At 44.3% G+C, this 25,120-nt stretch overlaps 1 protein-coding gene across 1 annotated transcript in view; it reads right to left on the bottom strand.

Annotated features, from left to right (window-relative positions):
- Positions 1–25,120, bottom strand: part of PRR7 (proline rich 7, synaptic) — a 194,167-nt gene that overhangs the window by 82,965 nt on the left and 86,082 nt on the right. The window contains exon 3 of the mRNA XM_069244492.1: positions 15,511–17,428. Within this exon, the coding sequence (XP_069100593.1) occupies positions 15,511–15,799 (289 nt within the window). The 5' untranslated portion in view covers positions 15,800–17,428. The remainder of the gene's footprint in view (positions 1–15,510; positions 17,429–25,120) is intronic.

The following is a 25,120-nucleotide window of genomic DNA, read 5'->3' as shown; positions in this document are numbered from 1 at the left end:
AGACTACACTAATAAACATCAGGGAAGATCTCCTCAATAGAAGTGATGAAAGCAGCCTCTGTGCTCTGAACTTCACACCTTTTGGCTGTACACTTGTACGGTTCCATGTCTAAATATAGAACTTCGGAATCCACTGGCTCGAATACCTCGCTGTACTCCAATTCTAAGCACCCTGGGGCTCCATTGCAAACTATCCAGCTTCATCAGAGTGATCTGGTGCAATCTTGGAGCCAGGCAGACTTACACTGCTGCCTAACCCTGCTCGCCTTGCTGCACCCACCTCCCACCTGTTCCACAGAGGAGCAGAGTCTACAGATGTAGGAGCTGCTCCCTGGCGCACCAGTATCACTCTGAACATTCACCCACTCCTGCTGCAGTCAGTATCCACCCACGCCTGCTGACACAAGGCTCTTCAGGATCATGCAACAGAAGCACAACACCCAAAACTGCCAAACAAGACTCCACGTGGAAAAATATACAGCCTCCAAGAGACTTATAAACTGCACTGTGTACTGAAGACACTGAACCACCTCCCAGCAAATGACAGGAAAAAACTGACCGGCCTTCTGGGGAAGGCGGGCTTTGAAGAAGCTAACAGCAAGAGGAAGAGCTAAAACGTCATTAAAGAAAACCCATCCCAAATCAATTTTTCGAGTTGTTATTTTTATTGTTGGTAAATCATGACTGCTCAATTTGAAAGTGTGTTAGTCTCAATCTGTAAGGACTGCGACGATGGAGGTGGACAAGGTGGTAATGGGCTGTGTTACTGAGAGAGAAACCTTGAGCCATTTGGAGCTGCAACAATGTATCTGTAAATCTAGGTAACCCTTACACTGGTGAGTTCTATGGGGGGTAGACCTGCTTCAGTTTTCCTGAAAGCTTCCTCCTTGGGCGAGAACAAAGCCATAGGTGAAAACCGTTCCCAGTAAAGAATTTTTAGCTCCTTATAATCTTCCATCTTCCACAGCTGCTGTGAAACATTCAGGTATCAGGCACTATAATATATATTTTGATTACAACGTTGTATTATGTATGCCTGCTGATCAAGTGCCTTATGTCTGAACTGGCCTGGCATTTGCTTACTAAAAACAATTCAGAAGTAAGCTTGCTCCTCTAATGCAGAGTCTTAGAAGAGAGATTTGATAAAACCGTACCATGGCATTCAGATGGATTTCATAACTCCAGCTTTTAGTAGCAAATTGATCAGAGATGCAAAACAACTGCACACAGTTAAATGCCTACTTGCAAAATAGGTTGAAGTATACATGGACAACCAATGCCACAGAAGCAGGTGCTTTATCATTAACAAATCATACTTTTATTTTTCACTATATTTGCAAATTGAGATTATCAAAAATATATAGGAAATAATATTTAATGCAGGCGGTCTAGCAGATATGTGGAAAACTGTATCATTATCTTGTGAAAGTATCAAAGAAGCGGATTCTTGAATCCAGAAAATGCCTAGATATTCCATGGAGGAGTGAGGGCGGGCCTAAAAATACGTCCTCCTTCAGGGAGTAACCTGCCTGTCATTTCATGTCTCTCTCATACTCGCTGGTCCACACTACGTGGAGGGAGACAGTCTGGGCAGGACTTTTTTAGTCATGACCTGACTGGGGTTTGCCCACCTAAAAATCATTCACCTTTGGGAGCCTTTGTGCACGTCTGCTCACAATTGACCTTTTCAGACTTAGAACAGAAGTTAAAATCTGAGCCTTCAAAATGTTGCTTGGGTTCCATTTATCACATCAGCTTTCATTACTGCTCCGATTGATTAGAGTGAGTCAGTGGCGTAACACAAAACGATGCTCCCCCTTGCAGAATTGCTGAATATGATGAGGGGCCCCTTGTGTCCCATAGCCACCGATATTTTTTGGCCTTGAACTTGAAGAGGGCTCCCTGAAGCTTCGGGATCCCCTGCACTGCAGGGGCCTGCGTTGTGCCGCTGGTGTAAATGTAGAGCCTTCAGCGGTGTCGCTACTTCGAAAAGACTGTGTACGTTCTCCTCATGTTGTCATCGGGATTAATGGGCCTTCTTTGATTCTTCTGTTTTGGTGTGAATGCCTGCCCCTGTCTGCTGGCCTGTTGGCTAGCTTTGCTCTAGGCTTATGCTGATACGCAAGGATGAAGTCCAAATGCTTGCTACCACCAGTAATGAAAGTTACTGCACAGGCAGCAACAAACTTCAACTTGAGAACTTTAGATGGAATAACTTTCAGATACACCAGACAGCTGGCTATCACGTGATTCACAACACTAACCACTAAGAAACAACAAGTACAAGCTTTAAAAAGAGCAATTTAAGCAGAACAACAGCCATTCATTCAGCCCAGGGCAGATGGATCATATACTTGGCTATTACTGTGCTCACAATGACACTTCCCACCATGACACACTATGGAATAAAATTAAACAGGAAGCATTCAACACAATTCCAAACAGAGCCTGCATAAATCATGTAAACAGTTATCTCAGAGCCCAAGTGCATCTCACCACCGCCAGGCAATCAGCTTCCCTGGCGAGCTGCAAACTGCATAAGTAATTGGCAAAGGCATCTACTTGACACCTTAAACAGCACAACGATACACCTATAGCTCAATCAAAAAGACATAGCTACCCTACTGAGAAAAAGACCACAGAACAATACCCCAACACATTTTGGAAGCTGAAACAGGCTCCACTCTACAATGGCAAACACATGTAATTATGGAAAGTCACCAGCCTGCCATTAAGAGTACGTGCTATCCAAAAACTGATATAACATAACATGGGGTTCTGTTGGTCGTGTTGTAAACAGGGCCACATAAAGCCATGAGACTATATTTTTACCATTTGAATTGATGACAGGTAGTCTAACAATGTCATCCATTCATTCAATGCGCTGAGTAGACGTTTCAAATGTGATATGATAAATTAAGCAAAGCAATTAAACACAAATATGAATCTATTTAATTGAAGTGTTTAGCGATACATCCTACAACCAAATTTGCAAAAAAGAATGTAGAACCATTTGCACAACATTACACATCATGTAATGATTGAAACATCTCAAATACAGAGCATTATTTGGGAAAAAGTGTTAGAGTGGACAATTTATCCACAGTTTAGTACATAGTTTCGATTTCAAAGAGAGGATGATGACAGAGAAATACAATTAATTTATATTACCCCATTGAGAAAGCTCCATCCAAGAAATGTCTTTGTAGAGAGAATAGGAGATACAGCCCTCCACATTTTCAGTGGAGAATTATGGTGTTCCATGAAAAAGGGAGTGGATAAAAGACATAAAAAACTGGGTACAACATGCATGTGATTAAAGCAGAATTCTGCTGGTATGATGTCAAACAAATGGATAACGGGAGGAAAACAAGGATTGCAGAAATGGGTAGTAGACATGTTGGCAAACTGTGAGAATTCTATATGGTCTGAAGTTGATAAAAGTAACATGTGATATTAAAAATGGCAAAACTGCTCTTCCGGAATATATTTACTCCAAACTCAAGATTGTTTCCTATTCCCAACAAATAGGTACCCAACAGAAAAGTGTTAAGACTAGAAAATGCCTTCCAGTGCTGTAATTCAAAGCCACACACTGGTCGCCAACTTCCATGATTGAATACGTGGCATGTGGCCACGCTCATTCCTCCACAGTTCCCTCCAGGTTTAATATACTGAGCGGTGGAAGGAGAGTGACATTGGGAATTCTCGAGCCTTGGGTGAGAAGTAATTGATCCTAAAGTTCTGGTCTCTCCAATTCCCAACAAGTACATTTCCCAACAAGAGAAAGAACAAAGTCATTAGGAGATAAGGCAGGGTGATACTAAGGTAAGTGAAAACCCAAACACTTTTAGGTTAAATTTCATATCACTCATGGAGGATGTGTCAAGAGTTGAACAAATAATTTGCAAGATGCATATCAAAGACTGTACTGTAGGCCACTAGGGGTAACACTAGTGGGCATTCCTCGAAAATGTAACTGAAGCCACTTTGAATCTCATAGAGTCTACTCACTTACTTAGAGAAGAAGATGACCTGTGCAAGGAATAGCAATGCTCGATACAGAATGTTATCCACCTTAAAGTTGATGCCGTAAACATCAATTTCCACACAATCACACTATCACAGATGACAAGAAGCTAGTCAGAGGACCACAACTTGCTGCTTCTATTGTTTAGACCCAAATAACATAAAATCAATATTCTTCTAATCTTCAGAAGAACATTTTAAACCTTCTTACTAGATCTATACCTAAACTAAGGGCTAAATACCTTTTAACGGGAACCCCCATAGACTCTCTTCCACAATATGCATTCAATGTCCCCACTTTTCTCCACCTTCTGTCCCCTCACTTGTGTATCTTCCCTCCCTTTCCATCATTACCTCGACATTTTCCCCTTACCATCTCCTTCACACTCCTGTTTGACTCCCTTGCTTGACCCCCTCCCTCTCTTTCATTGTTTCCTCTACTCATTAAATATTTCTGAAAAGGTATAATTTGCCCCGTAACCACTACCACCTGTTCAACCCTGTACATACTTTAATATTATCCAGTTTAAAAATATCCCTTTAGTATTTTTGACTTGCATCATCGTTTGCATTGATAATCTGGTGTCAGGCATGACCTTCAGCATTCCACAGAATGTGGAGTCCACCTTCACTCAGTTTTATGTAAAGCACCGGTAACCCCATGGTTGAGTGTAACATATAAGAATGTATCACAAAAAGTAATACATCATCAGCTAAAGAAGGATGGAAGAAGCCTTTTCTTGTTAAGTTGAAGCTCATTCCATATCTTTGGAATAAAGTCAGAATGGGTCTACAGAACTACCTTGTTCTGATGAAAAATGGGGTATGGTTGGAGGCACAAAAATTGTGAAGCTCACTAACATGCTTGCAGTGACGATTGTGTTAAGGAAGGTTATCCTCCAAGGGGTAATCTGAGTTCACTGTTGTTCTCAGGATGACTTCTCTATGAAGTAGACATAAGAGCCCCAAAAACACCACTGGTGTGGCCACTATGGTGCAACAAAGCTAGAGAATATCTGTGGCTCTGCTGAAATCCCTGGGAGACTACTGGGGTGAAGGGTGCTTAGAAGAAGACACCAATCAATTTCCCTAACCAGTCAGTCATTAATCTATCCCACAGGCAAATGTCGACTGCAAATCTCTAAGGAACACATTTGCAATACAATCATGCAAAGCAGAGCAGCAAGTAAAGTTGCTACTCTGCATTGTGTGAACGGGACAGAGCAGAAGAGCACCATATCTACTAAGCGCTGTTCTGCTCTCTCCCTGCGCTGGTGCACATGTGCCAACACAGCCACTCATGCACCATAGAATAAGGTGAACTCTGCGATCTGCATTGTCACTGAGACTTATGACTGCCTGAGACAGAAGGCACAGCCTTTAGGAAGGGTGGGTCATTGTGCCTTTCACCTGATGGAAGAAAGGATCGGTGGACCGGGTGGTCTTGGATAGGTGGGCTAATAGCTGATCCCAGCGATTTGTCAGGTGGCACTGATAAGGTAAAAATGCAGCCTGGTGTTGGAATCTCTTCCAATAATGAGGTATGGAGCAAAACAGCCACTCAAATAACTAGGCTATAATTCTGGTTCCATTGATTTTATTCCTGCTGGCGAGCAATGGCTCTCATCAAGTCTGTGTCCAGTATGCATCCTGTGAATTAGATTATCTTGGCTGAATCAAGCAAGGACAAAGAATCCCAAATTGAAAAAGACCAAAACGACTGACACCAAACTTAAGAGTAGATCCTGATATGATGCCCCTTGGTGGTAATATCCATAGGAGGATAGTAACATGCTTTTTTAGGTTAAAGACAGGCCGACCCTGGAGCCAGCAGCTTTGTAAACACTGATAAAGCTGTATTGACAACAAAGGGGAGTGATTTGTATTAAAATTGCTGGAGTCCTATGACAACCTGGAAACTCTGGCTGTGATCTTTGCATACTGCTATGCAAAAGTATACACTATCCAGGCCCACAATTGTATTAAGGTCCTGGGTCACAGTTAACTTCTTGAAAATCTGAAATATTACTGATTATTATGGTAAAATTCTATGACCATAGTAAATGCTATAGAATAGTAGTAACAGATTGTTTACTTAAACTTTTATCACCTTAGAATTAAATACAAAGGAGCAAAGACTCCCTTGGTGACTTAAATGTAATGAGAGTGGAAGTTGCCGCTCTGTTCGGAATGAGTGACCGGTTCACTGGTCCTTGGAAGGAAAAGACTGATTCTCCTTTAGAAGTTCAGGAGATGCCTATGTAGTGTTAGCAAATCTTGCAGCAGCCACTGCAGGCGAACTACTGAGAGACCTAAGATGTCATACATGACCAGAAACTGCTTGTGGTAGTGAAAACTAAACCAGACCCCCCACTGGTGTGCACATCCAGAAGTGGAAGCTTGGATGTCGGCCGAACCACAGGGATTGCCTAGCCTCGCTCGTGGCTAGTGTAGAAGGCTTAACTTCCTCTTTTAAATACCTCTTCTGGGTATGAGCAGAGTGCCCACAAGAAAAAATGCTGGTTGATTGAATGAAATAAATGTGACCTCTAGTTTTGATGGACCTGACTGAGTGAAAGGCTGTCTGCAGGCAATCTGGAGCCAGTGACGCCTGGATGTAATTCAATGACTCATTGTAACAGTCGCTGCCTGGTAGTAGTGCTTGAGCAACTGGACTGCCGATCAAACAAATAGATTCTTCCCAGAGAACAGGAGATCAAACACCTGGATCTGCATTTCTTTAGGACTGAAAGTTTCAACTGTCTACGATGCATCATGGAGATGCCTTATTTTACCCAGTTGCAGAACACTAGCATTTTTATTTTAGTTACTTTTATTATATTTTATTTTATGTGGTGGATTTTTATAACACAGTATTAGGTGGACTAATGGAAGCCCCCTCTAAGTGCTTTTAGTACAAAGTAAAAGGTGCTTTGAGAAGGGTCTGCATGCTTAGTCATATACGTTGCAAGGACACTTATAAGTGTTTGTAGCTAATCAAAACCGTATCTTTGCATGTCCACTGGGAAGAAACATACAGCCCTCTGATGGTCCGTGGGATGTTCCTTCTCTCACTAGGGCTTGAATAGAGCTGAAGAACACTGTCTTGCTTGACGTTTATGTTGCATGTTTCTTCTCCGCTATCACTTCTCATTAGGTGACTGGTCCACCATCTGTAAACCTTAAGGTTCCTATGTGGTTTGTTGTGTTGATTCAGCAGACATCTCGTTTCATTTATCTCCTGGGTCGACTTTCATTGTAAATGGGCACTTGGTCCTGAAGATGATCTTGCAAATTTGCACTTCATGAGACAAAAACATCAACAAATATCTCACATCAACCTATTAATCAAAAAAGGGTTGATTTCCCTTAAATCAGCATTATTTAAAAGAACCATTTTTCTATCTATGGTTGAGTGGATGATACACCAAGAAAGGATATGTTATACAGATGAATTTATTATAATAATGTGTATGGCTGGAGTTGGTGTGTGCTAAAATGCTGACTTTCTATTATACGAGCCATTCTCCATAAATTGCTATTTTGATATTGAAAAAAGTGTGGTATTGAAAAAACTATGGGGTACATTTATAAGCCCCAAGCGCTACCTTGCGCCACATTAGTGATGTTTTATTTTATGCTAATGTGGCCCAACAATGCCAAAATCCTATTGCCATATTTACAAGGTGGCGCAATGCATGCATTGCACCACTTTGTAACCCTTTGCGCTACATTTAATCAATCAATCAATCAAATAAATTTCTTAAGCACACTACTCACCCGATAGGGTCTCAAGGCACTGGGGGGGTGGTGACTGCTCGAAAGGCCATGTTTTGAGGTGCTTTCTGAAGGTTAGGAGGTCCTGGGTCTTGCATAGGTTGGTGGGGAGGGAGTTCCAGGTTTTGGCGGCAAGGTGGGATAAGGATCTTCCGCCGGAGGTGGTGCATTGGATGCGGGGGACTGTAGCGAGGGCGAGGTTGGCGGAGCGGAGCTGTCGAGTTGGTTTGTGGAAGTTGATTTGTTTGTTGTAGGGATCTGAGGTGGGCGGAGATGTGTTTGTGGCGAGGGAGGTTGAGGATGAGATGTGCGGCTGCGTTCTGGATTCGCTGGAGTTTTCTCTGAAGCTTGGCTGTGGTCCCTGCGTAGAGGGCGTTGCTGTAGTCCCGTCTGCTGCTTATGAGGGCGTGGGTGACTGTTCTTTTTGTTTCTAAAGGAATCCATTTGAAAGTCTTGCGTAGCATGCAAAGAGTGTTGAAGCAGGAGGATGATATGGCGTTATATTGCTGAGTCATGGAGAAAGATGAGTCCAGTATGATGCCAAGATTGTGTGCGTGGGTGGTAGGTGTTGGGGTGGTCCAAGGGTGGTGAACCACCAAGAGTCGTTCCATGCTGTCTTGTTGGGACCGAAGATGATGATGTCTGTTTTTTGTCTGAGTTCAATTTGAGGTGGCTTGCTGTCATCCAGTTGGCGATGGCGAGGAGTCTGGCGTGTAGGTTATTCTTAGCGGTAGCTGGGTTCCTAGTGAGGGAGATGATGAGCTGGGTGTCGTCAGAGTATGAAATGACGGTGAGGCCGTGGGGGCGGAGGATGTTGGTGAGAGGAGCCATGTAGATGTTGAAAAGGGTGGGGCTGAACTTTTCTGACTGGACCTCCAGCTACCGGAATTTTCACACTGTATTTCACCACTATAGTGAGCGTACGCCATGGGATTCAGCATCATGCTTTCATCAGAGCCCAGTGCCTGTTACCCAACCGTCTCTCAGCACTTTAGTGTACTTGTGGCCACAAACTCTAACTCATTAGATATAAACAGAAGAAAAACACTTCTTAAACAAATAGCTAGACAATAGCCCAGAGGTCTCCAACTGCTCGATCCATCACTAGTTACCAGTAGCTTCCAGGTTTCTCCTGAGAAGTCCGCACATAATTGCCTGTCCGCTGGATTGAGAATATACAGCTACCTACCTGCAAGGCAGCACTTCAAAACTGTGCGATTTCTATGAGGGCCTCAGAAGCAGGCAGTGCAAGATGGTGCTGTCTAGCCTCTTCTGAAGAATTATGGGGCATATTTATACTCTGCACTATTTGTGCATCATGTTTTTGATGCAAAAATGGTGCAAACTTAACTCTATATTTATATTTTGACGCTAGACCCGTCTAGCGTCAAAATATTGGAGTTATTGTCATTTTTTGGATGTGTGAACCCACCTTGCGTCAATGAGATGCAAGGTAGGAGTTCCCATCCAAAAAATGACACTATCCCCATAGCACCATATTTATCTCCCATGCTAAAATGACGCATGGGGGGAGGCGGACCCAAATAATGATGTTAAGCTTGCTTAGCACCATTATTTAACGCCTGGGTCAGACCAGGTGTTAGGGGACCTGTGGACCCCTTTCCATGGTTAAACGCCATGGTATGGGCCCACAGGTGCCCACCACAAGCCCAGGAACAACCCAGCCACACCAGAGGGACACCAGAGGATGGGGGACCCCATCCCAGGTAAGTAGGGTAAGTATAGGTAAGTATTTGTTAAAATAATTTTCAGTGCCATTGGGGGTCCTGATATGCGTGCCTTCTGCATGGCACTGGGTGCATGGCCATGCCCAGGGGACACTCGAACCCTGTGCTGGCCATTGGTGTGGTGGACATGACTCCTGTCTTTTATGAGACAGGAGTGTTCTGTTATGGATGGTTGTGGGCCAGTAAATGACGCTAAGCTGGTTAGTGACATTTGCTTTGCCTCTAACTAGCCTAGCGTCATTGTTTGATGCTCAATTTCCATCTCCTCTACAGCCACCCCCACCTGGCTGGCGTCTTTTATTTTGACACTTGCCCAAGCTTAGCGCCGGCTTGTGCCATTCCTTAAATATGGCACCCAGCTGGTACTATAGAATGGTGCAAGCCGGCACTAAACATTTTGATGCAAAACTGCATTAGCGCAGCTTTGCATCAAAAAGTATAAATATGCCCTTTTATCTTTCTTTACGTCTTGTCTCCTTTCTTTCACATCTCTTCCCCATCTTTCTTTCTTTTCTATTGCTATGCCGTCTTTCTCTCCTTTCTTTTTTATTTCTATCTTTCCTATTCTCTCTCTTTCTTTCTCTTTCTCCTTTTTAGGTTCCATCTGCCTGCGTGCGCTTGCGCGCTGTGCTTGCAAAATCATTTGTTGATAAAAAAATCTTAAAAGGGGCTTAGAACCTGCCCCTTACTTACCTGAACTTGCCATTGGTTTAGCCCAACGTCTCTCTAATTGGCGTGCTTCTGATTGGCCAGCACACCGTCTGCTTTTGCTTCCTGCTCTCTGCTGCTTTGCCGTCCTGCCCATCCTGCTGTGCATGGCATCAGGTGGATTCTGGACCAAGTACTCTTTCCCTTCACTGCCATTGGCTACAAGTCAGGGTCCTTCCACTCCACAGGTACTTTTTTTTAGTTTACGAATGACCACTTCATATGACAGCATGTTCACACCGTCTCTCTCCTCCATGTGGTTTTTCAACCACCTCCCAGCTCACACCTCGCTGCTCCCCCACGCGGTCCTTCGCTGTCCCTCTCCTGCGATCCAGCGTCACATTCCACAGTCGAGTTTGTGGCTTGCCACAGCTATCCATCATATCTTTTCACACACCCTCCTCCCGGTCTTAGTCATTTCTTTTCCTCCTGCTATCCGCCATTTCGTTACCATCCTCGGGTCAGTTGGCTGTTTTTGCTCACTCCATTCAAGCATTCCCTCTACTGCAGACAATATTGCATGTTCTCAGGTTGTACTCTTCACCATGTTTCGTCTCGTTTTTCATGTGTCTTGATCGGAACACGTTTTCTGTTATTCAAAGGAAATTCGTTTTTCTGTGTCACGCTTGTTGAAATATTCTACATTTGCATCACAGTTGACCAGTCTCCCCGCTGTTGTTCTCTGTTCATTCTTTTTTTTGTTATTTTTGGCAACCTAGTGCACACTCGAGACATGCATTCCATGCTTACTTTCCCCTCCCATCCCCCTTTGTTTGCACTGTTAGACAGAGCGAACCCGTTTTAGTTTGGTTGCACTTTTATACAGGGCAACTCAACTTGACGGCGTCACAGCGCTTCATAAGCGGCATTACAAAAGAACATGGCGCACCGGAGCCAGCAGGGAGACGCCAGGGCTCCAAGAGTGAGGCGGCGAAGAGATCCCTCGGGTTACCCCCTTGATGGGGGGCTAGTAAGTGCTCCGCCGTCTTTGTTCTATCAGAGTTATAAACAGTGGCTCTGCTCCAGAGAGCTCACGGAATAGTCTGATAATGGCGCTATTTTCACGCTCCTCAGAGACAACAAGAGTGGACATGGTGAGCAAAAGCTATTTTCTGTTACAAATGTTTTTATACATTTCTACCGTTTCACTTCCCAATATTTCCAGAAGATTGTGTCTACCGTGAATGCACGCACCAGTGCAATTTTACGTAAACTATTTGCTAGGCGAACTGCTTGTGACTTGTTACCTCAGTCGGCGCACAATTATTTTCAGTCACAGATACTACACTCTTAGGCCCGGATTTATACTTTTTTTGTGCCGCATTACCATCATTTATTGACGCAAAAGCGGCGCAAACTTACAAAATACATTTGTATTTTATAAATTTGCGCCGCTTTTGTGTAAAAAAAAAAGACGGTAATGCGGCACAAAAAAGTACAAATCAGGGCCTAAGATGTCAGAGGTCTCTCCTTTCGGAGGTGCACACAAAGCGTACAATGCACACGCCCAGACAGTGTTACCAAGTTTAGAAATGATTAAATAAGTAATACTATTAAAAACTGTGCCGCATTATGTTGCCTAATTTGCCTTTTCTAAACACATATTTTATGCAACCCTGATGCATAATTTGTCCCTCTCCTGCGGCATAATTCCAGTGGCCCTAACAATAGCTTAGCTCCCAAGTGAGCATAGGCACCTATCGGCTTTGCTAAAGCTTGTTCTCCTTCTTTCTATATTTCTTGCTTTACTCCTTTCTTTCACTACTTTAATGTCCATTCTTCTTTTTGTCTTGCATTCTTTTTATCTCCTTATCTTGTTTTCTTTTCATCTACTTTTATTTATGTCGTTATGTTTCTTTTACTACTTATACATTTTTCTTTCTTTTCACCTTTTCTGATTTTCTTTTACCTCAGTTTTATCTATTTCTTACTTACATCTCTTCTTTCATTACGTTTATCTTTTTTCGTTCCCTTTTCCAGTCCAGTCCTTTGTTTCTCGTCTTCCTCCTCTCAGGATTTTTTCTTTCATTCATTCCTTTTTCTCCCTTTTGTCTTTCTCCTTCTCTGTTTTGTCTTTCTTTCTCCTCCTTTTCTTGTTTTTTCCTTCCTCTTTCATCTACAACTCTTTCTTCCATTACTTCTTGCTTTCTCGGCTTCTTCTCTATTTCTTTACTTTTTTCTTTCTTGTCTTTCTCCTTTTTCCATGCCTCTGCCTTCCTCTCTTACTTCTTTATTTTATTTATATTATTGCACTTTTTTCTTTTTTCACCTTTCTCCCGTCACTTCTCTCATTTTTAGCCATTTCGCTACTTCTTTCTGTTTATTTTCTTCCACTTTCTTTTCCTTTCTGTCACATTTTTTCTTTTCTTCTTTACTACCCTTTCTCTTTCGCTTTCTTTCTCTGTCTTGCTCTTCCTTCTCTCTGTTCCTACTTCTCTCTTTTCAACTGCCTGCTTTTTCTTTTTTGCTTTCCTCCGTTTCATTCTTTCATTCCTTTCAGTTTTTTCTTTTTCTTCTTAATTTCTTCCTCTATCTCCATTCTTTTGTCCATTTATCTGTTCATTTGTCTTTTTTGGTGTTTCTTTCTTTGGACTGGGCAATAATTCATTCATGGTAAATGCAATATGTTATCAACTTTAAAAAAAAGTCCCTTTTTCAATGTTGTTTTTTTGTCTGGTCACATAATACTTCAAACTATAGTAGAGTATGTGGATGCAAAGATATTGGCAAAAGCACTGACAAATAGACTAAGGGGAGTGATCTTAGATCTAATACACCCCAAACTGTAGTAGACTAGGAACATAAATATGTAAAATAAGCCAGTCAAAATTCCAGTAGTCACTAGTTAATGTAATGAGAATCATTCCTTGTTCTATGAATAGGGTAAAATTCCTGTGTAAGGCAATGCAGGACTATTGCAAAATGAATGATGTCAGTACTTGATGATTTCTCACGTGCCAAGTACCTGCTTAGTTACTATCACGGCATGGTCCTGGGGTTTGTTACTATATATATTGAGGGGCATATTTACAGAAGCTGGTGATGCACCAGCGGCACAGGCTGCAGGCCCATGCCTACAATACCACAGAAAGCCACTTTGCATGGCTTTTCATGGCCTTGTAGATATGGAGAAAGGCAATGCAGAGCAAATTTGTGCGTTGCCTTACTTTGCGTCAAAGAGGCGTTCCATGGGTGTTGCAGTAGGTATTCCCACGCAACACCCATGGATTTTGACACATTTACAAGGTTTTGGTAACCTGGGAAGGCGCCATAAGCCTACGCCACACCAGGGGTGGCGTAAGGGTGGCACAATGGGGAGATATATCTTTACTTCTTCCTGTTTTTTCCTCTTTCTATATGTGCTCCATTGTGCAGCACACATAGTATTTGGAAAACACCTCTCATGATTGCTTTTGTGCAGGAAGGTGCTGAAAAACAATCATCCCTGCAACATTGTGCAAGGTGCCTGCATTGGGGGATGGCAGCAATTTGTTCGCCAGCGTAGGGGAAATGGACAGGAATGTGTTGTATCTTGTAGATAACGGTGCATTCCTGCCCTTTTGTTCTGATGCAGGACAGCACTGCAAGAAGGCTTGCGGCACTGGCCTATGTTAAAACTTAGTAAATGAGGCCCTGAATCGATATCCAAGTTTAGAGGTATGGAAAAATGTGTTCTTACTGCTTTGAAACAGATATTTTTCATATTCAAAGAACACATTTATTAACAAAACAAAAGCCTGAAATGAACACACCACGTGCACCAGATTTGGGAATCTGTATACCACCCATTTTGATAAATATGAAATTTATGTTGAAACTAATTCATTTCTAAGCTCAGTGATTGCCTGCAGTTGATAGATTGATAATATTGTTATGTTATGGAACGGTTCTCAGAAACTCATTTGAAATGTGGCTCTCTTCATGTAAGTATGGTCTAAAATCTCCATTGAGTCTGATCAGCTGACCATATATTTTTGGGGTTTGAGTATTAGCAATCGTGGTATGGTCTTCTACACAAAAGTATATCTAAAACAGACAGGACACAATCTCTTTTGCCTGTTGTCGTCATCCCAGCAGTTTGTAAGAGAACTTTTACTTTGGACAGTTTTTACAGGGTAGGTGGAATTGTAAGGAGACTTCTATATAACAATGTTTCAATGCAAAGTATTTTAGACAGACGGCACAGAAGGCGCCTACTCATTCTATGAAAAGGGCAGGGTTCTTTAAAGGACAATATCGACAGACAGTAAAAGAGAAAGGAAAATGTGTGCAAGACTGGTTTGAAAGTATGTGTAACCCATTCAAAACATGACTTTAAAGAAGTTGCATCTGGTAGAGAAGGAGGCGGTCACATGAAACCCCCCTTGCTGGCTTTTCAAAAGCCTGGTAATGGAAGTGACCGCTCTGTACATACATCCCTCCAGCCAGTGGCCACAATAAGGGGCTTATTTATAGGCCCTAGCGCCACCTTGTGCCACATTAACGTCATTTATTGTGACGTTAATGTGGCCCAAAGAGGCCAAAATCCCCGCGTCGTATTTACAGAGTGGCCCAATGCTCCACTCTGTAACCCTTTGTGCTACATTATGCCTGCGCCAGTTATAATGTATGCAAAGGGGGTGTTCCCCTGCTAGGGGAGCCAGAAAAATGGTGCAAGGAAATCTATGAGATTTATTACGGCACTTTTAACGCCTGATCAAGAGCAGGCATTAAAAGGGGGCTTCCATTCTTTAGAATAGACCCCAATGTACTCTGCAGGAGTAGCACCAATATTTTGGTGCTACTCCTGAAGAGTACGTCAATAGCGTAATATAAAATTACACTATTGTCCCCTACACTGTGCCATGGTACACCGGATTTTAAATACAGTGCACACATGGTGGCGGTAGGGGGTGCTAAGGGGTGCAGGGAAAATGGCGCTGCACCGAGGGCAGCGCCACTTTCCATAAATCTGCCCCTAAGTGTTGCAAATTGTGCTGCTTGCCCCACTGCTGAAAGTGCTAAAGTGTTCAAGAATGGAGATGTTGACAGACATCTTAAACATGATATGAATAACAGATCGAAGTCTCATTTACTGCCTTTCTGCCCACATAACAGATTAGTGGTTGCCAAAACTACACAAGCTGTAGGAAGTTATGGCCCCCACCCAAAACATGTAGTCTTGCCTACGGCCCTGACCCATTTCACACCTTTACCACCCCTCACCTTGTCCTTGGTTTGATTGCATGCCAAATCCCATGCAACTTACCAGTCCTGCTGGACCAGGGCCTGGTCTGTACTACTGGTGGTGGAGGTGGTGGCTCGCTGCGTAACCGGTGAGACACGGGGATCCTCGGGCTGCTAACATACTCCTCATACTCCAGTGGCTCCATCTCTACGGTGCGCATAGTCTGCTCCCGTAGTCGCTCCTCCCGTCTCCGCTTGACCCGCCTACGAACAAAGCTGCACAGGCAGCAAAGTAGCACAATGAGGCCCCAGATGAGCCAGAAGGCAGCAAAGCAGGTGAGGAATGTGTAGGTGCCCTGGGACATCCCCATTGTGAAAGCAACGAGCTTGGCCTAAATAGATCAGGCCAACTGAGGATTACCAAAGTGAAGTCCAGACCGTGGGAGGCAGGGGGGAATCTATGGAGTAGTGTGAAAAGAAAGAAAGGCCATCCCTGATAGGTCTGTCAGGTCTGAAATCCAATGAGGTTTTTTAAAGGAACTTGAAGACTTTGAAAGTGAACAAAAGATGGGGCTAGAAGTAAGGGGGAGGGGATTCCTGTCTGCAGGTCTCTCCTCCCCCTTCCTACTGTCGGTCACTGACTACCTTGCACTTGAATATCAGGGATGTAAGTCTACAAAGCCACCCAGCTTGCTCCGCCGGAGGACTTCCATCTGACCGTTTACCTCACTCTCCTTCCTTTAATTCCTCCTCCTCTCTGTTGCCTCTGTGCTCCTTTCACTCCCTCTTCAGCACTACTCTTTCTTCCTTTTGCTTCTCTGTTCTTTTTTATTTCTATCTCCTTTCTCTCATTGCTCAAACTTCTTTCTTCACTGTTCCACTTTTGCCCTTTCCCTCTCTGCTATCTCTTTCTTCGTTCTCTCAAACGTTTCTTCCCTTTTTTCTGCTTTTGGGTTCTCGTTCTTCTCTTCCGTTCCTTTCTTAACTCACTTATCCTTCCCTCTCTGCTATCTCTTTTCTTCGTTCTCTCAAACTTTTCTTCCCTTTTTTCTGCTTTTGGGTTCTCCTTCTTCTCTTCCGTTCCTTTCTTAACTCACTTATCCTTGTTGTTTCACTCTCTGCTACTCCAGCTGCTTTTTAATCTCACCCCCTTTATTTTGCTCCTTCGTCCACTGCCTAGTCTGCCGTCCCCTTTCCCACGCGTATGTCTCTGCTAGATGATTCCCCTCCTTGCCTTCTAATCTCTCTCCCTGCTCTGGATCCGAGGTGCAGTTCAATTGGCCCAGATATGGGGCAGACAGACCAGTTAGCTGATGTAGCCCAGGTATGGCTGTGGTTGCCTAGGTATGGTTGAGGTGACCCAGGTATGGCTCAGGTAGCCAGCGTGTGGCTTAGGCTCTCAGGTAGCGAATGCTCGATGTGGCCTAGAAAACATGGATGCTGCTGGTACAGCCCAAATTTACCGCAGGTACCCCAGGCATGGCCCATGTGACCCATGTGCAGCTCTGGAAGCCCGTGTTTGGTGAGGTAAGGCTGGCCAGGTGTTTCCCAAATGGCCCAGGTCTGCCTGGCCCAGTTTTTGTCCCTGTGTGCTTCTGGTAGCCTGGACTCAGCTCATCAAGCCTCGGCGTGGTTAAGACAACCAGGCTCAGCCTGCCAGGACGTGCTCTGGAGGGGTTGCCAGGTGAATGCTTTAGCCTGCTCCCAGCCAGGGGTGGCACGTGGCCTCAGGAAGTAAACAGTACTTGCAGGGCGTTAGAGGTGTTTTGACTACAGGTAGCGTGGTGGCGAGTGGCAAGAGTAGTCGACTGGCAGAGTGTGGCAGTTTTTCGAAGCGTTTTCTGTAGTCTATACCAGATTGTGATCCCGCTGCGAGGTGTATCGCGTTGGCCGTGCCCGAGTGATCCAGTGTCCATTATCCTGTGCTGCCAATGGCTGTTGTTGTACCAGCAGCGGGAGTGCTGCATTGTTACCAGTCCTTACCCATCGTCCCGCGGTGGCTGAAACGACAAAGCACACACAAAACCAGGTGAGCATTCCATTAGGACCCAGCGTAACAGAAGGGGCGCAAGGGACACACCTCCCCATGCCACCACACACAGACACACATCCCTTCAGTACACGTACACTACTAGTATCGTCTGGCATGCGTTAAACCTAGATAGTTCAAGCTTGGTCTCTATGGGGGTCAGAAGTAACGCCAGCGCCAAAGGAACCTCTCTTGTGTTCAAGTTTGGATAGATTTTGATCAGCTAGACTCCGGCCTCGTGCTGCTGGCCACTGCGTCTCACTCTCAGCCTGACTTACACCTGCGATGTGGCATCACGGAAGCAGCTCAAAGAAGTTTAGCACCGTGTATGGCGCACCCACAAGTGAACCCAGCGCTCTCTGTTGTGACGCAGTACGGCAACGCTTGGCACGTTCTGAATAGGAAAATCTCTATTAGAAAGGCCTTCTGAACCCTTTGGTCACCTATGAGGCAAGTGGTTTCGGTAATGGAGGGCGAAATTGAATTATCCCACATTTGAAGTTTTTGGGGAATAATATGTACTCATTTCTGATATGTAAGAATCAGTGTTTACTCACAAATTCCCGCATGTTTTTGTTCGACTTTCCTCCCCGATACTTCACCCGCTGATGCAGATGGCACTCTAGATGAAAAACACCTGACCCCTCAGTTTTCTCCAAGGGACTTATAATCCAGTTGTGGACATTTAGGGCCATATGTACAAACACTTTTTCCCATAGACACAGAATGGGGAAAAACCTTTGCTACATCTGGCCCTAAGTCCCTGATTGATACTTTTTGGTGCAAAACTGCACTAACGCTGTTTTGCACCAAAAAGTTTAGCACCGGCTTGCACCATTTCTGTGCACCAGCTGGTGCAAAGGGTAGGCTAGCGTAAAAAAAATGACATTAGTCGGGTGAGGCTGGCGGTATGGAAGAAGGGGGTTTTGCACCAAAAAATATTAGGCAGGTTAAAGTACAAAAAATGACTCTAACCTGCCTAGAGTCATTTTCTGACGCAAAACCATCCATGCCACATGACTCCTGTCTTAGAAAAGACAGGAGTCATGTCCACCACCCCAATGGCCAGCACAGGGACCCAGGGTCCCCTGGCATGGCCATTGCACCCAGTGCCATGTAGGGGGGGCCCAGTTCAGGGCCCCCAATGCCACTTAAAAAAAAATGTACCTGTACTTACCTATACTTACCTGGGATGAGGGCCCCCATCCGCCACTGTCCCTCTGGTGGAGGTGTCCCTGGGGCCTGGGGAGGGCACCTGTGGGCTTATTCCATGGAGTTCCACCATGGATATAGGCCCACAGGTCCCCTAACGCCTGCCCTGACCCTTCTCCCTCCCGTGCACGATTTTAGCAAGGGGGATAAATATTGCGCTAAGGCCATACAGTAATTTTTTGCACGGGAACACCTACTTTGCATTTCATTGACGCAAAGTAGGTTTCCACGTCCAAAAAATGACTTTAACTCCATAAATTTGGTGCAAGATGGGTCTCGCGCCAAAGTATAAATATGGAGTTAGTTTTACACCGAATTTGTGTAAAAACAATTATGCAAATTTGGCACAAAACAGGTATAAATAAGCCCCTAAGGGGCATATTTAAGGAAAGTGGCGCTGCACCTAGTGGAGCGCCACTTTCTTTGCGCCCCTTAGCGCCCTCCCCTACCGCCACCATGTGTGCGCCGTATCTAAGATACGGCACACCATGGCGCAGGGTAGGGGGCAATAGCGTCATTTTAATTGATGCTATTGATGTACTCTGCAGGAGTAGCTCTAAAATACTGGCGCTACTCCTGAAGAGTACAGTGGGGCCCATTATCAATAATGGAAGCCTCCTTTTAATGTCTGCTCCAAGCAGGTGCTAAAAGTGCCCTAATAAATGGCGCAAGGAAATCTGCTATATTTCCTTGTGCCATTTTTTCAGCCCCCCTTATGGGCCAAAGCCCCTTTGCATACATTATGCCTGGCGCAGGCATAATGTTGCGCAAAGAGTTACAAAGTGTCGCAATGGATGCATTTCACCACTTTGGGAATGTGGCGTGAGGATTTTGGCCTCGTTGGGGCACATTAGCGTAAAGAAAATGACGCTAATGTGGCGTAAGGTGGCACTAGCGGCTTATAAATATGCCCCTTAGTCTTGTTATCCGTCCATTAGGATTGTAACCCCATATGTAATGAGAGCCTACATATTATTTCTCCTGCTCCTAGCCATGGCTTTATCTATTCATTAAAAAAAATACATGATACGAACCAATGCAATAAAATAAAAGATACAATACTAATAAACCAGCAATAGAAGTTATTGGAATATGAGACAAACTAAGACAGCAATACAAAGACAAACAATGAAAACATGCAAAAATAAATGTGTCCCGCATTGAAGGAAAGCAGAATCAACACAGGTAGGGTTAGGCTTGTGTAAACAGGAAGGGCTTCAAATCTTTATGGAACAGTAAGAAAGTTGGAGATAGTTTGATAGAAGGAGAAAGAGAGTTCCATGTAGGGTGAAAGCAGCAGAGAAATTCTGAGCAGTGGGTTTTTTCTGGGTGAAATTTCGCAATGTCCGTGCAGGGTAAGGCCCTACCACTTGACACTCTGGCCAGCCTGGAAAAATGCAACTTTTTAGCCAGCTAGGAAGGCTATCCCAGGAGATGTACCCCTTTGAGTCATAGACGAGGTATTAAAACATCCCTGTAGTTCAGAAACAATTGGTGAATTGAAACAATAATAGCCGTGATGTGATCAAAGTGGAAAGTATCTGAAGTGAGATGGCCGTATGTTGTGAAACTGACTCCACGTACACACGCATAAGTCCAAGTAAATTCTTTCATCTCAAGATGTAGGTTTCAGCAGCTCCAAGGAAACGATCCTCTTACTCTCTCAGCCCCCACTGTTCTGCTCCTTCACGGAATACTCAGTTGTTATTCCAGGAATCTACTCCAGGAAGAACCCAGCTACCTCACCCCTACAACACATCCCCCTCCTTAACCCAACCAACAAAAAAAACCTAACACAAACTAATGGATGACAAGTTGAATACAACAGTTCATATGAACATTTATACAGAGAGTGTTCCTTCAAAAATATAATCTTTTAACCATTTAGGAGGTTTCCTATCTCTGTTGTTATCTAATTGTACCTGTTCCATCCCTTTTTTCAGCACACTTCTATCCTGGGGAATAGCATCCTCAAATTAATTCGGTGTTCCAGTTCCACTACGTGGTACAACCCCTTCCCACAGTGGTGCAACAATAGCTCCCACAGCCCACACGGTGTGGAGGGCCCCCGACCTCCAGAGGGCCCTCTCCAGCACTGTGGAAGGGCAGAGGGCCTGTGGCCTGAGAGATGCTGAAAGGGTCCTGAACATGGGGGCTCTCTCCGTGTATTTTACAGGGGTGGGAGATGAAGGTTCATTAAGCTACTGCCTTCCCATATCTCCACTCCAACCGCTTCCCCTCCTGTGTACAATTCAACAGAACTATCCCTAACATCCATATTTTTAGTGATAATACCACTGTATGCCTGTATCTCGAAAGCATCCAAGTCACCCAGTATCCCTAAATCTCCACCAGAGCACTTGCAGAAAATTGTTCCATACTTCCCTTGACCCGTGGTAACTCTTCTTCAAGCTCCATGCCTTGCCATTGCTCAACTTTACTGCATTATTCAAAACCTTCATCACTTCAATCAACCAATCAATCAATCAATCAATTTATTTGTAGAGTGCTACTTTTCACCTGTGAAGGTATCCAGCCACTGGCATGGTCCAGTTGATTAGTCGAACAGTCAGGTGATCAGGGACTTTTGGAACTCTAGAAGAGATTAGGAGGTCCATAGATGAAAGGGTAGCTCGTTCCATGTCTTTGCTTCTAGGTAGGTGAAGGAGTGAAGACCACATCTGCTATGTCAGTTGCGGGGGCGAGAGTTAGCGAAAGGGATGCAGGGGTGTTTGGTTGGCTAATGGAACTGCAGGCGGTGGTTCAAGTAGGTTGGGTCCGCAGTTGTGGAGGGCCTTGTACTCATGCGTCAGGAGCTTGAACTGGCATCTTTTCTGTAGAGGGAGCCAGAGGAGTTCCCTGAGGTGGGGATGGGATTTGTGGGCTCATTTAGGGAGATCCAGGAAGAATCCAGCTGCAGCGTTCTGTACAGTTTGTAGTCGTCACAGCAGGTGAGCTGCAATCCCTGCGTGTAGAGCTTTGCTATAGACCAGTTGGCTGGAAATGAGGGCTCGGGTGATGGTGCGTCTTGAGCACTGGGATATAGGTATTTGAATATCTTATGTAACATGCGGAAGATGTGAAGCAAGACAAAGAAATGGAGTTGACCCGAATCATTATGGTTAGCATTTTGTACAGAATGATGCCTAGGTTCCTAGAGTGGTCAGTGGGGATAGGAGTAGGTTCGAGTTCTGAGGGCCACCAGGCTGCATCCTAGGGGAAGCTTTTGTTTCCAAAAATCAATACCTCTGTCTTGTCCGTTTTGAGCTTCAGGTAGTTGTTCTTCATCCAATTGGCAAATCTGTCTTGCAGTTGTGGAAGTTGGTCATGGTGTTGGTGGTGTCTTTGGAGAGGATGAGTTGTGGGTCCTCGACATAGGACATGATGTTGAGTCTGTGGGTTTTGGCGATGCTGGCCAAAGGTGTCCAGTGCCTATGACGGTGGGGCTGAGCGAGGATGCTTGGGGGTACTCCACAGATGATTTCCTTGGGTTCAGAGGAGAAGGGTGGAAGATGGACCTTTTAGTCCGTCCTGTGAGGAAACAGGTGATCCATCTGAAGACGGCTCCTTGGAGGCTTATGTTGTGCATCCTTGAGATGAGTGTGTAGGTGGAGACCGTTTTGAAGACTGCTGAGAGGACTAGGAGGATCAAAGCTGCAGTCCCTCCTCTGTCGAGTAGGGCTTGGATGTCAACAGTAGCTTCAATTAGGGCTTTCTCGGTGCGGTGGCTGCTGCAGACTCTGGATTAGGAGAAGTCACGTAGGCCGTTCCATTCCAGATGTGAGGAGAGTCATGGAGGATGATCTTCTATGCTTCGGGTATTGTGGTGGCGATGTCGGGTATGGAAATGGGGTTGAGCCAGGTCTCAGTGAGGAAGAGGACGTTGGGTGTGAGGGTGAAGATGAGGTCCCAAATCTTGGTGGGGTGTTTGCATAGTGAGCATGTGTTGAGAAGGGTGCACGTGAGTTGGTGTTTTAGAGCAGGTTGTGGCTGTGGTGTGTTCGGGATGGGCTGGTAGGTGGGTTGGTGTGTGTGCTGTGGCCGGTGAAGTGGCAGTGGCTACAGGTGAAAGGTCCTACCGTGGAGCATGGATCCAAGCTCTGGCCATGTTTGTTGCTGCGTCTGGGGTCGAGGGTGTACAGCTCGGCGATGGTGTACCTTCAGGGGGTGGCAAGGGATTGTGGTCCAGGTGCAGATGGGCCTGCCATTGCACGGCAACACTGCAGCCTGCATTAAGTAAGTCCTGGGGTGGGTGGTGCTTCTGTTGGTGGGAAGAATGGTGAGTGGGAAAACCTGGGTGGGAAAACCAGTGGCAGTGTCACTGGATCAGGCTGGAACAACAAGGAACTGGAGGCCACAGGCAAATGGCAGACTAGGTGCCCAGGTGCCTCCTCTGCTACTCTTTAACAACCTTCCAATGTTTCTTTATAGAAACCAAATCACTGACTTTGATATTCATCCCTATAGTGCTGTTTACCTTGTCAAAGTAGCTCTTAGTTTTTTGTTTATTTCTACTCATCTTCTCCCGAAAAGACTCAAAAGTCCAATCAACAATTCCAGTAGTAAACAACCATTCTGGGTTATATTTGGTTCCTGCATTCCTCCTTCTCATACTAACAAAAGGGGATGCCTTGTAGCTGCATTGCTTGTTATTACCCTATAAGCTCATACAACCTTGCCTAATTGGGTAACTCAGTCCTGGTTGCTGGTTATAGCAGATTGAATTGTTCCTTTAATTATACAGTTGAATCTGTCAAGCCTCTCATTCCCACTAGGATTATACAAAAAAAGTAGTTCTATGTCTCACTCCTATCTTTTCAAAATAATGTCGTACAGCTTTTGACACAAAATTAACACCTTTATCATTCCCAATTGTGACTGGAATAGCTTCTAAAATGAATACTTGATCTAAAGAACCCAAAACTGTTTCACTATCCGCCTCCTCTGCAACCTTTATCAAATGTCATCTTGAAAATAAGTCAGTAAGCACAAGTATACATTTCAGTGGTGTTCCTTCGGGTCCCATGATATCAATGGCTATAGTCTCCTAAAGATGCTTTGGCTGCGATCCTTCTAACATAGGTGGACTCAAAGTTTGAAGAGATTTATCAACTACAGAGCAATTCAGGCATTCTCTGAAACAGCTTAGTAGTGCCAGACCCCGGCTGGTAGCCAGATTAACTTTTTCACCACAGACTTAGTTTTGACTATACCAAAAAGCCTTCAATGACATAAATTCAAAATAATTTCTCATAAGCCACAAGGAGGTTCCACTCTCACACCTCCCAAAATCATGCCATTCTCCACTGGGAACTCAGATCTGACCGTCCAAAAAGGCCTTGCAGCTGTGTCAAGATATTATGTTTTAGGCCATTTATTTTCTATATAACTCTTCGCCTTCTGTAGAACAACATCCTTATGGAACTCTGCACTCTACTCCTCTCTTCTGATTGCAGGTGGGCCACAGTCATGTAGCACCGGAAAACGATTCTGTAATTTATCCTCAAATTCCTCAAGCTGAAAGATTTGCAATCAAATTACTCTTTCCTGGTACATTTACAATTTTGTACACACAGTCTTGCGCCAACATGGATAATCCGGTTATCCTGCATAAAGCATTAACTGTACCTTGTGTTGTTATTTTATTTACAATAGGTTTATGGTCACATTGTATAGTGATTGGTTTACACAAAGGCCCTAAAATGATCTAAAGCTTAGGCACAAGGTAAAGCTTCCCTTTCTGTAATTGGATATTGTTACCTGTTGCTGACAGTGACCTGGAAGCATACGCAATCACACATTCTATGGTTCACTCATCCATCTGGGTCAAACCCATAACCAAACCCTTATTACTGTCAGCAGTAGTAATGACCTTTCAGTGCTAAGAAATTGGCAGTCTCCTGTTTGATTCCCTCATAACCATTCTCAAACTGTAAGGTTCACTAAAATGTGTTCTTTCCTTTAAACAATTGCCTATTGTTATACCTTTTTTCAGCAAATTTAGAGATGTATTTTACACAACATTCCCCCATCCCCTAAAATGACCAAACAATATCCTTACTAGTGGGTGCTTCCTTGATGGCACTTATTAATAAAGGTCTAGGTTTGACGCCACTCTTATCAGTGACATTACCCAAATACGTTTCACTGTTGCGATAGTGCACTTTGAGAATTCCTCTGTTATCCTCTTCATTTCAAGAATCTCTAACACTCCTTTTAACCTGATGTGATGTTCGTTACTATCCTTTCCAAAAATTAAAATATCACCCTGAAAAAACTGAACATGAACTGTCGAAAAATGTCGGCAGCTAATGCCAAGCCAAATGGCAGGTGCTTGAATTGCGAATACCCATATAGGGTGATAAATGATATGAATTTAATTGATTCTGGGGCTAAGGAAACCTGATGACCGGCAGGCAGTAGATGAACCACCGAAAACCATTTTGTTCCT

Source organism: Pleurodeles waltl, chromosome 7, assembly GCF_031143425.1.
Source record: "Pleurodeles waltl isolate 20211129_DDA chromosome 7, aPleWal1.hap1.20221129, whole genome shotgun sequence".
Lineage (NCBI taxonomy): Eukaryota > Metazoa > Chordata > Amphibia > Caudata > Salamandridae > Pleurodeles > Pleurodeles waltl.
Note: the sequence above shows the minus strand (reverse complement) of the source record. Positions and strands in the feature narration are given on the sequence as shown.